At 49.4% G+C, this 15731-nt stretch overlaps 1 protein-coding gene across 2 annotated transcripts; it reads right to left on the bottom strand.

Annotated features, from left to right (window-relative positions):
* Positions 1–8245: 8245 nt before the first annotated feature.
* Positions 8246–15390, bottom strand: UCP2 (uncoupling protein 2). Of its 2 annotated transcripts, none has more exons than XM_026518081.4 (8): positions 14864–15390; positions 13708–13864; positions 11184–11408; positions 10797–11007; positions 9779–9973; positions 9591–9692; positions 9081–9261; positions 8246–8691 (listed from the first exon to the last, which is right to left on the bottom strand). In XM_026518081.4, exons 3-8 carry the CDS (start codon positions 11307–11309, stop codon positions 8577–8579), a joined length of 930 nt encoding a protein of 309 aa, XP_026373866.2. In that variant the 5' UTR covers positions 11310–11408; positions 13708–13864; positions 14864–15390; the 3' UTR covers positions 8246–8576. The 2 variants fall into 2 exon arrangements, with proteins under 2 accessions (XP_026373866.2, XP_044246868.2); XM_044390933.3 differs by having other exon boundaries at positions 14951–15082.
* Positions 15391–15731: the final 341 nt, after the last annotated feature.

The raw sequence follows: 15731 nt of genomic DNA, 5'->3' as shown, positions 1-15731 counted from the left end.
CTTATTGTTTCCTATAATTAAGTCTCTTATGGTCTGTCTCCCTCCTGATTTCGTCTTGTTTTATTTTTTCCTTTCCTCCCCTCTGATCCTCTGTTTTGCTTCCTAAATTCCACATATGAGTGAGATCATACGGTAATTGTCTTTCTCTGACTGACTTAGTTCACTTAGCATAATACCCTCCAGTTTCATCCACGTCGTTGCAAATGTTAAGATTTCATTTTTTGATGACTGAATAGTATTCCATTGTGTATATATACCACATCTTCTTTATCCATTCATCTGTTGATGGACATCTGGGCTTTTTCCATAGTTTGGCTATTTTGGACATTGCTGCTATAAACTTTGGGGTGCAGGTGCCCTTTTGGATCACTACATTTGTATTTTGGGGGTAAATACTTAGTAGTGCAATTGCTGGGTTGTAAGGTAGCTCTATTTTTCACTTTTTGAGGAACCTCCATACTGTTTCCAGAGTGGCTGTACCAGCTTGCATTCCCACCAGCCATGTAAGAGGGTTCCCCTTTCTCCACATTCTCCCCAACATCTGTTGTTTCCTGACTTGTTAGTTTTAGCCATTCTGACCAGTGTGAAGTGGTATCTCATTGTATTTTGATTTGTATTTCCCTGATGCCAAGTGATGTTGAGCATTTCTTCATGTGTCTGTTGGCCATTTGTATGTCTTCTTTGGACAAATGTTTGTTCATGTCTCCTGCCCATTTTTTGACTGGATTATTTGGTTTTTGGGTGTTGAGTTTGATAAATTCGTGATAGATTTTGGAGACTAGCCCTTTATCTGATAAGACATTTGCAAATAACTTCTCCCATTCGGCCAGTTGTCTTTTGGTTTTGTTGACTGTTTCCTTTGCTGTGCAAAAGCTTTCTATCTTGACGAAATCCCAACAGTTCATTGTTGCCTTTGTTTCCCTTGCCTTTGGAGACGCGTCTAGCAAGAAGTAGCTGTGGCCAAGTTCACAGAGGTTGCTGCCTGTGTTCTCCTCTAGGATTTTGATGGATTCCTGTCTCACATTGACGTCTCTCATCCATTTTGATTTTATTTTTGCGTATGGTGTAAGGAAATGGGCATGTGTCTGTCCAATTTTCCCAACACCATTTATTGAAGAGACTGTCCTTTTTCCATTGGATATTCTTTCCTGCTTTGTCAAAGTTTAGTTGACCATAGAGTTGAGGGTCCATTTCTGAGTTCTCTATTCTGTTCCATTGGTCTATGTGTCTGGCTTTGTGCCAGCACCACACTGTCTTGATGATTACAGCTTCGTAATACAGCTTGAAGCCCGGAATTATGATGCCACCAGCTTTGTTTTTCTTTTCCAACATTCCTTTGTTTATTTGGGGTCTTTTCTGTTCCATACAGATTTTAGGATTATTTGTTCCAGTTCTGTGAAAAAAGTTGATGGTATTTTTTAATGCGTTTTTTTATTTCATTTTATTTTTTAAAATTTTATTTAATTAATTTATTTATTTATTTTAAAGATTTTATTTATTTATTTCAGAGAGGGAGAGGGAGAAGGAGAAGCAGGCTCCCTGCTGAACAGGGAGCCTGATGCAGGGTTCGATCCCAGGACTCTGGGATCATGTCCTGAGCTGAAGGCAGACGCTTAGCCAGCGAGCCACCCAGGTGCCCCAGTTGATGGTGTTTTGATAGGGATTGCATTGAATGTATAGATTGCTCTAGGTAGGATAGACATTTTAACAATATTTGTTCTTCCAATCCATGAGCATGCAATGTTTCTCCATTTCTTTGTGTCTTCCTCAATTCCTTCCATTAGTGTTCAGTAATTTTCTGAGTACAGATCCTTTGCCTCTTTGGTTAGGTTTATTCCTAGGTATGTTATGGTTTTTGGTGCAATTGTAAATGGGATTGACTCCTTAATTTCTCTTTCTTCTGTCTCATTGTTAGTGTATAGAAATGCAACTGATTGCTGTGCATTGATTTTATATCCTGCCACTTTGCTGAATTCCTGTATGAGTTCTAGCAATTTGGGGTGGAGTCTTTTGGGTTTTCTACGTAGAGTATTATGTTGTCTGCAAAGAGTGAGAGTTTGACTTCTTCTTTGCAGATTAGGATGCCTTTTATTTTTTTGTTGTCTGATTGTTGAGGCTAGGACTTCTAGTACTGTGCTGAACAGCATTGGTAAGAGTGGACAACCCTGCCGTGTTCCTGACCTTAAGGGAAAAGCTGTCAGTTTTTCCCCATTGAGAATGATATTCACTGTGGGCTTTTCTTACTTGGCTTTTATGATATTGAGGTATGTTCCCTCTATCCCTGCAGTGTGAAGAGCTTTAACCAAGAAAGGATGCTGTACTTTGTCAGATGTTTTTTCTGCATCCGTTGAGAGGATCATATGGTTCTTGTCCTTTCTTTTATTTATGTAGTGTATCACATTGATTTGTAGACGTTGAACCACGCTTGCAGTCCAGGAATAAATCCCACTTGGTCATGGTGAATAATCTTTTTAATATACTGTTGGATCCTATTGGCTAGTATCTTGGTGAGAATTTTTGTATCCATGTTCATCAGGGATATTGGTCTGTAATTCTCCTTTTTGGTAGGGTCTTTGTCTGGTTTTGGGATCAAGGGTGCTGGCCTCATAGAAAGAGTTTAGAAGTTTTCCTTCCATTTCTATTCTTTGAAATAGCTTCAGAAGAATAGGTATTAATTCTTCTTTTAAATGTTTGGTAGAATTCCCCTGGGAAGCCATCTGGCCCTGGACTCTTGTTTTTGGGGAGATTTTTGATGACTGCTTCAATTTCCTTCCTGGTTATGGGTCTGTTCAGGTTTTCTATTTCTTCCTGGTTCAGTTTTGGTAGTTTATACGTCTCTAGAAATGCATCCATTTCTTCCAGATTGTCTAATTTGTTGGCATATACTTGCTCATACTATGTTCTTATAATTGTATTTCTTCAGTGTTCATTGTGATCTCTCCTTTCACTCATGATTTTATCTATTTGGGTCCTTTCTCTTTTCATTTTGATAAGTCTGGGCAGGGTTTTATCAATCTTATTGATTCTTTCAAGGAACCAGCTCCTTGTTTCATTGATCTGTTCTACTGTTCTTTTGGTTTCTATTTCATTGATTTCTGCTCTAATCTTTCTTAATTCTCTTCTTCTGCTGGGTTTAGGCCTTACTTACTGTTCTTTCTCCCGCTCCTTTAGGTGTAAGGCTAGGTCGTGTATTTGAAAACTTTCTTGTTTCTTGAGAAAGGCTTGTATTGCAGCCATCTTTACTGCATCCCAAAGGTTTTTGAACAGTTGTGTTTTCTTTTTTTTTTTTTTTAAGATTTTATTTATTTGACAGAGATAGAGACAGCCAGCGAGAGAGGGAACACAAGCAGGGGGAGTGGGAGAGGAAGAAGCAGGCTCCTAGCGGAGGAGCCTGATGTGGGGCTCGATCCCATAACGCCGGGATCACGCCCTGAGCTGAAGGCAGACGCTTAACCGCTGTGCCACCCAGGCGCCCCTGAACAGTTGTGTTTTCATTTTCATTTGTTTCCATGAAGTTTTTAAAATTCTTTAATTTCCTGGTTGACCCATTCATTCTTTAGTAGGATGCCCTTTAGCCTCCATGTATTTGAGTTCTTTCCATTGCAGTTTCAAAGCATTGTGGTCTGAAAATATGCAGGAAATAATCCCAATCTTTTGGTACCAGTTGAGACCTGATTCGTGACCCAATATGTGATCTATTCTGGAGAATGTTCCATGTTCCATACACTAGAAAAGAATGTGTATTCTGTTGCTTTAGGATGGAATGCTCTGGTCCAGTGTGTCTTTCAAAGCCCTTGTTTCCTTGTTGATCTTCTGCTTAGATGATCTGTGCATTTGCATTGAGGGGGATGTTAAGGTCCCCTACTATTATCGTATTATTATCGATGTGTTTCTTTGATTTTGTTATTAATTGGTTTATATAATTGTGTGCTCCCATGTTAGGGGCATAAATATTTACAGTTGTTAGATCTTCTTGTTGGATAGACCCTTTAATTATGTCATAGTGTTCTTCCTCATGTCTTATTGAAGTCTTTGGTTTAAACTCTAATTTGTCTGGGGTGCCTGGGTGGCTCAGTCATTGGGCATCTGCCTTTGGCTCGGGTCATGATCTTGGGGTTCTGGGATCGAGCCCTGCATCAGGCTCCCTGCTCAGGGGGGAAGACTGCTTGTCCCTCTCCCACTCCCCCTGCTTGTGTTCCCTCTCTTACTGTCTGTCAAATAAATAAAATATCTAAAAAGAAATTAAATCTAATTTGTCTGACATAAGGATTACCACCCCAGCTTTCTTTTGATATCCATTAAAATGATAAATGTTTTTCCACCCCTTCATTTTCAACATGGAGGTATCCTTGGGTCTAAAATGAGTCTCTGGCAGATAGCATATTGACAGGTCTTGCTTTTTTAATCCAATCTGATGCCCTGTGTCTTTTGATTGGGATATTTAGCGCATTTATATTCAGAGTAAGCATTGAAAGATATGAATTTAGTGCCATTGTATAACCTGTAAAATCATTCTTTCTGTATATTGTCTCTGTTCCTTTCTGGTCTGTGTTACTTTTGGGCTCTCTCTTTGCTTAAAGGGTCCCTTTTAATATTTCTTGTAGAGCTGGTTAGTGATCACAGATTTTTAAAATTTCTGTTTGTCCTGGAAGCTTTTTATCACTCCTTCTATTTTGAATGACATCCTAGCTGGATAAAGTATTCTTGGCTGCATAGTTTTCTCATTTAGCACCCTGAATATATCATGCCAGTCCTTTCTGGCCTTCCAGGTCTCTGGGTGATAGATCTTCTGCTGGTCTAATGTTTCTACCCTTGTAGGTTACAAACCTCTTCTCCTGAGCTGCTGTCAGGATTTTCTCTTTGTCTCTGAGATTTGCAAGTTTCACTATTATATGTCAGGGTGTTAACCTATTTTTTATTGATTTTGGGGGGGGTTCTCTCTGCCTCCCGGACTTGAATGCATTTCCTTCCCCAAACTAGGGAAGTTCTCTGCTATAATTTGCTCCAATATACCTTCTGCCCCTGTCTCTCTTTCTTCTTCTGGGATCCCAATTATTCTAATATTGTTTGCTTTATGGTATCACTTATCTCTTGAATTCTCCCGTGATCCCGTAGTAGCTTATCTCTTTCTCAGCTTCTTCTCTATCATTTTATTTTCTGTATCACTAGTTCTCTCTTCTGCCTCATTTATCCTAGCAGTTAAAGCCTCTATTTTTTATTGCATCTCATCAATAGCCTTTTTTATTTCGACTTTAGATTTTAGTTCTTATTTCTCCAGAAAGGGATTCTCTAGTGTCTTCTATGCTTTTTTTCCTAGCCCAGCTAGTATCTTCATAATCATTATTCTGAACTCTAGTTCCAATATCTTACTTATGTCGTACCGATTAGTCCCTCGCAGTCAATACTGCCTCCTTGTCCTGGTTTTGTGAGTATGGCCAGGTTCCTGAGGGTTCAGAGCCCATATGCTCTCACCTTGATAGAGTCGGCAGAGCTCTGTGGCCTCTGTGGGTCCCTACTCTGCTCTGATTTCTCATGACACAAAATCTTTAGCAGGGGCAGTCTCTGGATTTTGATATGGTCATTTTGTAGACAGGAAGCACAGAGAAGAAAACACTTATCAAGGTTACACAGGGCAAAGATATCAGAACCTTGAAGGCCACTCCCAGACTCATCCTGCTTAGAGGCAGCACAAAGGACACAGTGCTGGAAACAGCTTTGGTTTCTTCCTCACCAGCCTCAATTCTCATCTATGCAGTGGGTCCTGGGCTGCCTCTAGGCAGGGTGTTGTGGGAGGCATGTGAACTGGGTTCCACTCCCAGCTCTGCCACGGACTTCCTGTATGTTACTGCTCATAACCCCCCTGCAAGCTGCTTGTGAGGATTGAGTCATTGGTGTAAATGTGCTTGGTGAACTCACTGCTTAGGTATCAGGGTTCCAGGATTGCTGCTGATATGGCCTCCAGTCCCAGCTGGGCCCGTGCAGACCACACCTTCCTCCCCAAACTGCCTTCCGTCAGTCAGCAACAGTGTGGCATGCAACTGTTCTGTCTTTTTTGAGTCTGGGTTTGGGCTCAGATAGGTCCAAGCTTCTGAGAGTAGGTGGCCACTTTTATGGAGGGACTTCAGAGGTACCAGAAAAGGCCTCCATATTGTCCATATTGGATTCCCCCATTCAAAGCATCAGGTTTTTTCTTAAATGGGGACTCAGTAGCACCAGTCATGCATTTAAAAACCATCAGGGAGAGTGCAGCAGGAGCAGACCTTGAGATGTGGAATCAGGGTTCTAGGAAGCACCTCGCAGTCCTTAGAGAATGTGGACCTTGAAGTTGGATACACCTCGGGCATATGCCCTTGGGCAGATCACTGCCTCTCTGAGCCTGATCTTGCAGGCCTTGTGGGAACCAGAGGAGTGAAGCGGACTCTGCCCTCAGGCATGGCCTAGCTGCCCTGTGCTGAGAGCAAGCAAATAGGTGAGAGAGCATGGGGCTGGTGTTGTGAAACTCCAGGACCCCAGGTCTCCTCTAGGCCAGCAGGAAAGCCTGCCTCTAGCCTCTTCCTCATGGCAAGGCCCTGAAGGAAGCATGGTCTTAGGCCTGATGAAAGACCTTTATGAGGTATCTTTTGCCTCAGCGATCTTCAGTGCTACCTCATTTGGCAGGCAAAGCAGGGCTTGTCATGTATTCACTTTGTAGGCTGTGAGGACTGGTTACTGAATTACTGGTGACTACTGATATGCTGTCCAGTGGTTTCTGCCCTCTCCCCCAGCTCCTCACTGTCCCAGGATCATGCCCAGAACCATGATGGAGTCCGGTGGCCTTGTGCCCATCCTAGTATCTGGGACACAAGGCTGGTGAATGAATCAGCTGACAAGATATGCCTAGGGCAACAAATTGACCGTTTCCTCTGGCACAAAACAGTGAGAAGCCGCTTCACAGGACTAATGTGAGAATTAAGGTGCAGGAGGGTCAGTCTTCCATTTATGCTGACTCTGTGCAGCCCACCAGACAACCCCGCTGGGCTGCCTACCACCTTCACTCTGGCTCAACTCATGGACCCAACCAACCCTGTCTCTCTCAGGGACTATGAGACCCCAGCTCAATTTGTCAGATGCTAGGAAGTAAGGGGAGGAATCCCAGGCCCTCCTTCCTTCCCCAGGAACCTAATATCCTAGACCCCTTGCCAAAACACTGAAGGGCTGAGTCTCCAGCTCTGACCAATGGAAAAGGAGTAGTGTTAGCTGCTTTAGGCAGCTGGAAGAGGGAAGCCACATTCTCTGAGCCTGGCTCCACAGCTACCCAAGACTTTCCAAAGGACTCCAGCACTGGTCCCTGGGTGAAGAGTCCAGAGGGGGAGGGAGGAGTCTGAGTCCTAGTCTTGGTTCAGTTGTTGACTTCCTGTATGTCCTTGCTTGCATGACCTCAGCCTTTAGCTTCTTCCAATGGCTATAAAATGGGCCTGCCTCTGCACGAGATGCCTCAGGACTCTGGGACTTCAGAGTCCCCAACCCCTTGAAACAGATGTAGAATCTGCTTTCCTCCCTCTGAGGACAGGTGGTAGGAACAGGGACAGGGAGGCTGACACCCTGTGCAGCCTCAGCCCCAGCTTGGCACTGCCTCCTGTGATCTCTAGCCCAGGGAGAGGGTAAGACTCCAAATGAAAGTATTCTCGGGGGGGGGGGGGGGAGTATCCTCAGGATGAGGCCTCCTGTTTGCCTTGCAGCCTGTCCCATCCAGTGCAGTAAACCTGCCTCCTAAGGGTGTGACTGTGGAGGGTGAGAAGCAGCCCGACTCTCCCTCACTAGGTTTGGGAATTTGAGGAGGAGGGTTCCCATTTGTAGAATGGAATACTAAGTTCATAGCATCTAAGATTCCCAAGTTCCTCTAAATCTTCCAAGAAGCACAGGAGACACAGGGCAGACAGGAACATGCTAATTTTGTAGATAAATAGGCCCGGGGCAGCTGGAGGGTTTAGAAAGGTAGGTGCTGGAGTACTAGGCACTGAGTGAGTGAAAGCTCATGTGACGTGGTAAAAGTGAGGCCACTGCTGTGACTCCCAGCTGCTCCTTCACTTGCCTTCTAAGCCCTGGGCCTGGTTTGGAAAGAGAAATGGACAAGATGACCTCCATGGGCCTCCGACTGGATGCTGGAAACAGAAGGTGGGTCATACCTTCCTTTCTAAGTCAGGTGCCAAAAGGGCCCACTGGACCAAGACCTCTGGTAAGAGCTATGACAGAGGGAGGAGACACCAAGGTTGAACCTGTTTTATGGGTGACATGCTGGCTGGGCTGGGCTTGGGGGCAGAACAGAGAGCTGGGCTTAACTTTTCAAGGGACTGAAGGCTTGGGATCCTGGCTGGTGCCAGGCCTCTTACAGTGTCAACTGGGGTCAACTCTACTGGGACTGAGAGGCAATGGGGAGATGAGGTAGGGAAGAGGGGTGAGAATGTGGGGAGAGGAAAGGGAGCTGGTGGGAAAGGGAGTGGAAGGAAGGGGTGAGGAGAGAGGGAAGGGAAGCAGGGCCTGGCTGGAGCTGAGCCAAAACCAAAGCCAGACGTGGTGGGGTCAGCAGCAGGAGACACTCAAAAGGGAGCCTCCCGGGAAGTGCGGGCAGCCGTCAGGGCCCGTTTGAGCTGCTCATAGGTGACAAACATCACCACGTTCCAGGAACCCAAACGGAGAAAGGAGGGCATGAACCTAGAAGAGAGGAAACACAGGTCACAGAGGGCAATCTGGTGACTCCTGAGGGCACTCTACCTCCCGCTTACCCCCCTGGGCCATAGTATCCAATCCAATCCAGTTGCTCTGTCCCAAAGGAGGGTGGGAGGGTCCAGGGAACAGAGCCCCACAGCTGTGTGGCTGTGAGCAAGAATCTCCCTTGAGTCCCCATTTTAATACCCATAAGGTACGGATGACAACTCTGGAAGTAGTTGAGAGCATGAGAAAATGCTGGTGAAATACCAGGACCAGGATCAGAATAGCTTGACACCTGGTTGCTAATCAGTTCCAGGTGGTTCTCTCCCACCTGTGTGTAGGTATGGGTAGCCAGGAGGCTTGGAATTGGGTGTGATGGATCAAAGACTCACCCTTTGTAGAAGGCTCGGGGACCCTCCTTCTGGAGCATGGTGAGGGCACAGTGGCCAGCGCTCCTGTACTGGCCCAGGGCAGAGTTCATGTATCTCGTCTTGACCACATCGACAGGGGAGGCGATGACGGTGGTGCAGAAGCCTGCCCCGAAGGCGGAAGTGAAGTGGCAAGGGAGGTCATCTGCCAAGGAGGAGCAGGAGAGGCAGTGAGGACTCCTCACCCCATCATTCCAGAAGGAAAGAGATTATTAAAGTAGCTTAGGGGTCTGATGGTTTTAGAGAGAGAGACTCCAGCTGGGACTTCTGATGACCTAAGAGTCATTTTGCCTCAGTGCCTCAGTGTGCAAAGTGGGTGCTTCATCCCAGCTGGCTTCAATATGGTAAATCTAAACTCATTCCACAAGCAGAGGGGAAGGAGGATGAAAAGATGTGGTCTTCAGGCAACCAGACTCCCACATCTCATCCTAGTTGGGGGAAGGGTGAGATCCAGCACCATTTACCTTAACTCACCTGTCATGAGGTTGGCCTTCAGGATGGTGTCCTTGATGAGATCGTAGGTCACCAGCTCAGCACAGTTGACAATAGCATTACGAGCAACATTGGGAGAGGTCCCTATAGGAGGAAACGGTACCGATGTGAGACCAGAGAATAGGGGAGGAGGAGGATGGGGAAGAAACACCCGATACACTGATACACACCTTTCCAGAGTCCTCGGAACCCTTCCTCTCGGGCGATGGTCTTATAGGCATCAACAGTGCTTTGGTATCTCCGGCCACTTCCAGCCCGGGCCTGAGCCTGGAACCGGACCTTCACTACATCTGTGGGCTGGGCCACGGCCACAGCCAAGGCACCTGTGGTGCTGCCTGCCAGGAGGCGGCTCCCAATGCCGGCATCTGTGGGACAACCATGGGGGTCAGTGCCCGGCTGGGGTTGTACTCATTTTCCACCTCCCCTCACTAAGACCACCTCATCACTGTAATCTTTTGCCTTTTGGGAATAGGACTCAGACAACCTCTGGCTCAAAAAACTTCTTGCCTCAAAGAAAATAACACTGTGGATGTCTACTCTTGCTAGGTACAGGGTTATAATAAGGAGTAGGACAAAATGAGACTTAGCTCAACAGGGTAAATGCTGAGAAATCACAACCCTTTCTGTTTGACAAATGTGAAAACCAAGGCTCAGAGAAAAGTGGCCTTCTTAAGGCCTGGGACCCATAAGACTTGAGATCTCATGCCAGATGTATTTCTCCCTACCATGTAATCTTGGGAAATGTTAACCTTTCGATCTGGGTTCTCAGTTTTCACTTGTGAAAAATGGAGGGTGGGCAAGGCCTGCCGAGGAGATGAAATGGAAGAGTGGCCTTGGAGGCAAAAGTCCTGGGTGTGTTTTTCCGGCTCTTCATCGTGTGCCCTTGGCCAAGTCCTTTCCACCTAGCAAGACTCAGTCTCTTCATCTGTAGATGATACCATCTACTCTCAAAGTGGTTGTGAGGACTGTCCTGGGATGATCCCCTGCACAGAGCTTAGCACAGGCCAGGTGTTCAGGGATCATTAGGAGAATCAAGGTCCCTTCCAGTTCTCAGTTCCTCTGATCTGCCTAGGGATCTTGAAGCCTAAAGGAGCTATGCAGCAAATCATCAATCACGGATGATTTACTGGGATCAGTCATCGCCAAGAAGAAAAGGCCAAGGGGCCTATGGCCCAGCTCCACACTCACGCTCAGAACCCTTGGTGTAGAACTGCTTGACAGAGTCGTAGAGGCCGATGCGGACAGAGGCAAAGCTCATCTGGCGCTGCAGGCCGGCGACCAGCCCACTGTAGAGGCTGCGGGGGCCCTCGGTGCGCACCATGGTCAGGATGGTGCCCAGCACGCCGCGGTACTGGGCGCTGGCCGCAGCCCGCACTGGCCCCTGCCTCTCTCCTTGGATCTGCAAGGTCAAGATGGGTGGTTATATAGACAGGCAGTTTGCCCTCCCCGTCTCCTGCCATCCCTGTGTTCCAATGTTTACAGTCCTCAACATTTCCCTGGCCCTTAAGGAGCCTGTGTCTTGGGGCAGAGCAGACTAGAAGACAACATCAGGAACCCCAGGCTTCATCCCCTCACCTGCAGCCGGACTTTCGCCGTGTCCAGAGGAAAGGTAATGAGATCTGCGATGCAGGCAGCTGTGCCAGCCCCCAGGAACTTCACAGTGGCAGTAGGGGGTACATCTGTAGCCTTGAACCCAACCATAATGCTGATAGCCTGCTACCTCCCAGAAGATGGAGAAAGACTGGAGAAGGGGACACCTTCAGTCAGCAAGAAGACAAGGTACAGGAACTCTGCCGGAATCTAAGCCAAGGAGAGAGAAGTCCCATTAGCAGCAGAATGACCAGCCCCTCCCTGCTCGCCACCCCGCCCCTACCTTCCCTGACAAAGCAAGAACCAGAATGACCTTGTGAGGGAAAATAGGAGTGAGCTCTGGAGGTACTCAAATGGGGCTGGAGAAGCAATTCCTGCTTGAGGGAAACACGTTTTGTGAAGCGTCCCCTCCTTTTCACTACAGGGAGAGTCTGGCTCAGGGCTATCTTAGTGATGCCTTGAAAATAAGGCAGTGACCTAGCCTTTTGTCTGCTGGGTGCAGAGTTCACTGGCAATGGCCACATCCCTGCTTCTGCAGATCTGGAGGACGGGCAGAAGTGGGCAAAAGTTTTCAGTCAGACGAAGACCTGACAGGCACAAACTCACAGGCTTACGCCCCGGATTTCCTAAGCAGAAGCCGTTCCTACGGGTCTGAAATTGCCTAAGTCTAGACAAAAAGGAATGGGTAAGACAGTTCAATCCTCTCCCAGCCCATTAGTCTCATTCTCTTCCCCAGCCCGCACAACTGGGGCTCTCTAGAGCCATCCTTTTGAGACTGCTCTGCTGGGCGCTGGTTTACTGAGATGCAGGAGACAATATCACCCTAGAGGGGCCTTACTGTCTGGCACAGCGGACGGGCAGGTAATTCAAGCCGCTTTTGGGGCTTGCAGGACATACTCTCAAAATGTGGAGGGAACAACTAACTCCATCAGGAGAGAGGGAAGAGTGGGTGATCAGAAAAGGTAACATTTAGCTGAGCCTTGAAGGATCCTGGGCAACTCTCAGGGCTGAGAGCAGGTGCACAGGCATTGGGCTCTCTCCCCCCTGGATGACTACTGTGTGACGCAGGGAAAACTGTCTCCTCCTCTGGCCAGCCTCCTCTTGTTCAACACAGGGGATCCACATCTTCACCACAGGAGGGGCAGGCACGCGGGAGGGGGTGCAGGTCAGAGCTATGAAGAGTGACACAGGAAACCAAAAGCTCCATTTTGTTCTCAGAGTTGGAACAACACCCTTCTCTGCTGCCTCTGCGGCCTGGGGAGGAAGTGAGCCCAGCGCCCCAGTGGGGGAGGGCGACCTGCTTCTCTCTTCGCTGAGCTCACTTCTCTGACTGCAGGAGCAGCTGCTCTGAGCCCAGCCTGATTGGCTGCCCGTGTCACTGGGGCCATGAGGAAAATGCCGGCCAGCAGAGGGAGGATGTGGTTGGAGTCCGTTGAGAACACAGACCCATGGAAACAAACAGCTTCTTCCTCCTGGGCTTTTCACTCTAGGTATCTGGGGCAAAGAGCGAAACCCAGAGGCTATTCACCACCTCAACTGCACCCAGAGCTCCTAGAGGCCAGGCCTGGTCTGGAGTTTCCCTGGAGCCTGGCCGTATGAGGCTCCGTGAGGATTGGTGGCCGTATGGCAGAATGGGTTGATGAAGGTGCTTCAGATGCCCCAGCTTCCCTGCCTGACCCCAAGATGTGTTCCATACCTTCCCCATGCCACTGCCTGGAGCACTCTGTTACTCACTGGCTCTTCAGAGCAGCCTGGTGAGGTGGCTGCCTTACTTCCATGTTACAGATGAGGGAACTTAGAGCCACGTGTACAGGCTCCAAAGCTTATGCAATTTGCTTTGCGCTGGCGTCCAGAACATTTTTCTCCGGCTGTTTTCTCAGCCCCGGCCCAGGCAGGGCTTTTGCAAGGCAGTCTAACACCCAAGTTCTCTCATGCCAATTTGACAGTTCTGAGAAGATTCAGACAAGTAGTGTCCCTTCTCTGGGCCTCAGAGACATGATAAATAAGTCAATCATGTCCTGACCCTGAGCGAGGTTGCAGTGTTGTGAAGGCCAAAGAACAAGACCCAGGCCATCCATCTCAAAGACATGTGCACAGAGGCTCAGCTGCCATTTCAAATGTTGCTTTGGGTTTGCCCAGGTCTTTCAGAGGCGGGAGTACGGGATCAATGGTCACTTGTGCTAAAGACCCTACTAAGAAAAGTAAATAATACTCAAGCCTAGAAGTCCTAGCTCTGCTGCTGACTTCCAGGATGATCAAGGACTAATCACTGTCCCATCTAGGCTTCAATTTCTTCCTTTGTAAATATGGGGACCACCATCCCTGGCTTGTCAAGGTCAGCTTAAAGGATAGAATGAGACTAGGGATATATGAAAGTCTTTGTGAGATCTGAAAGCAACTTCACTGGGGGTGGTGGTAGTTATTTTTGCTAATGTCCTACTGACACCCACCCCCAGGCAAAGCGCTGCTGTAGGCAGCAGGAGACCCCTCCCTCAGACTGGACTCTTACCCGGCTTTGTACGGTCTCACGCTGAGGCCTCCAAGATCAAGCTTCTCTAAAGGCATCCCATTCTTCAAAGCTGCCAGTGGCTATCATGGCCCGATCCCCTTGGTTTTCCATAGAAAATGGCTGGGAGACGAAACACCTAATAGTCATACTATGTGTCCTGTGGATGAGGGCAGAGAGGAGAGTTTATTTTTTAAGATTTTATTTATTTTAGAGAGAGAAAGAAAGAGAGCATGTGAGCGGGGGGGGGGGGGGGGGGGGGGGAGGGCAGTGGGGGGAGGGGCAGAGGGCAGGAGAAAATCTCAAGCCCGACTCCCTGCTGAGCACAGAGGTCAATACCAGCTGGATCCCACCACCCCCAGATCCTGACCTGGGCGTTAGCCAACAGTCCAAGACTCAACCCACTGAGCCACCCAGGCGCCCCAAGATTAGAGTTTAGAAAGGGGAAATCTGCCTTAAAGGATCACACTCCAGCGAGGAAAGAGCCACCTGCCCGAGGCACATAAACCCACACAGTCCTTAAGGGGGTTGGTGGGGAGGAGTAAGGAACAGGGTCCATTTCTCCCAGGACAGCAGGGGACTAATTAAGTGCACACACTGGAGGGGAGAAATGAACCCAGGAGTCCCCCCTCTCCAGTCTGCTCTCTTAGTATCACACGTTGACTCCCTTCCAGACTTCTGCTTTAGTGGCAGTCTGTACTCGGGGAAGCATCCCCCAACACAGCAGACTCTGGTGAATGGGAGTGTTCTAAGAAGGTCATGATAGGTCAGAGACTCTCTGAGAGTCGACTAGGCCCCAGGCGCGGGCTGTGAGGAGGCTAAAGGGGCTGGGAGCCGGCCCTGCTCAAAACCTCCTCCTCCTTGGGAGGGAAGGTCATTCAGATCTTCGTGGACGCGCCGAAAGTCCCCACCCAAGGGGGGGTGCTGGGCATCCAGGCCGAGAGGAGAGAGTGGAAGGGTGGAGGCTGAAATTACGGCCAATTGAACCTGAGAGGTAAAGAACAAAAGGGAGAAGGAAAAAGAGTGAAAAGAGAGATAAAGAAAAAGAGGACAGAGAGGAAAAATACAGGATAGACTGGGAGGGAAATTAAAGAGAGGGAAGGGAGCGGGGTAGCGGCCTTGCGGGCGCAGGGCTGGGGCGGGCAGGGCCCGGGCTCACCGGGCAGCAGGCAGAATACGAGAGTGCCGCCGGATCTGTCTATAGGCGGGCGGAGAGCGCGTGGAGGGAGAGCAGACGGTACCCTACCTAGGAGCGCTGCTGGCGAGCTTGCAGTGGGGCCCGCCGAGCCCGCCGCGCGGTTTAGGTCTCGGGGGGCGGGGCCTGAGGGGCGGGGCCTGAGGGCTCCAAGGGGTGGGGCGACCCTCTAGCCACCGCCTTCCCGCAAGGGCAGTCACGCCTGAGGTTCTCTGCGCGCCTTCCTCCACTCCCATTTCCGTGCGGGCGGATTCCCGCGTCTACCCGTTCGTTCCTCCGCAGGGTCGCTCCCTCGCTCTGCTTCACACACCCCCGGTCCGCCAACCTCCTGGTGAGAATGGCAAGGCTGACGTCTGGAAAGAAGCAGAGCCTAACTAGGGTCACACAAGCCTCTGCGCCCCCGGCACCCCGCCAGGGCTCTTTGTAACAGCGCCCCCCAGAGGCTCGGGTGGAGCGCACTCCCTCCCTTCACCCGCCCAGTCCGCGACCCCAGACCGCGCAAACCCAAGGCCTGCTTCCCGCGCTCTCGAGGGGCGGGGCCTCCCGACCGCTGGCGATTGGTTAAAGCCGCCGCGCTGCCCGCGGAAGGAGCCAATCCGGGCTGCAGCGGCAGGTGGCGGCTAACCGCCAATGGCGGTGGGGCGCGCCTGGGCTTCCCCCCCGTGTCCCGCGGGACACCGGCCTTGCCCAGGGGACCCCGGGGACTTCCGACGAGGGCGGGACGGGGACACCGAGCATGACGCTCCCGCCCCCACTTGCGGCCGAGTGCGCGGGCCGGCGCCCCGCGAGTGAGAAAGCCGAACAGGGCCCGGGCCTGCTGCGCGCCCGGCCC

The sequence above is a fragment of the Ursus arctos genome, unplaced genomic scaffold, assembly GCF_023065955.2.
Source record: "Ursus arctos isolate Adak ecotype North America unplaced genomic scaffold, UrsArc2.0 scaffold_22, whole genome shotgun sequence".
Taxonomy (NCBI): domain Eukaryota; kingdom Metazoa; phylum Chordata; class Mammalia; order Carnivora; family Ursidae; genus Ursus; species Ursus arctos.
This window is presented reverse-complemented; position numbering and strand designations above follow the sequence as displayed.

Coding starts and splice junctions, on each gene's coding strand:
- UCP2 (XM_026518081.4), bottom strand. CDS start 11,309: ATGGTTGGGTTCAAGGCTACAGATGTACCCCCTACTGCCACTGTGAAG. Junction 11,008..11,183: donor CGGCGAAAGTCCGGCTGCAG/GTGAGGGGATGA, acceptor TTGACCTTGCAG/ATCCAAGGAGAGAGGCAGGG. Junction 9,262..9,590: donor GAAGGCCAACCTCATGACAG/GTGAGTTAAGGT, acceptor CCTCCTTGGCAG/ATGACCTCCCTTGCCACTTC.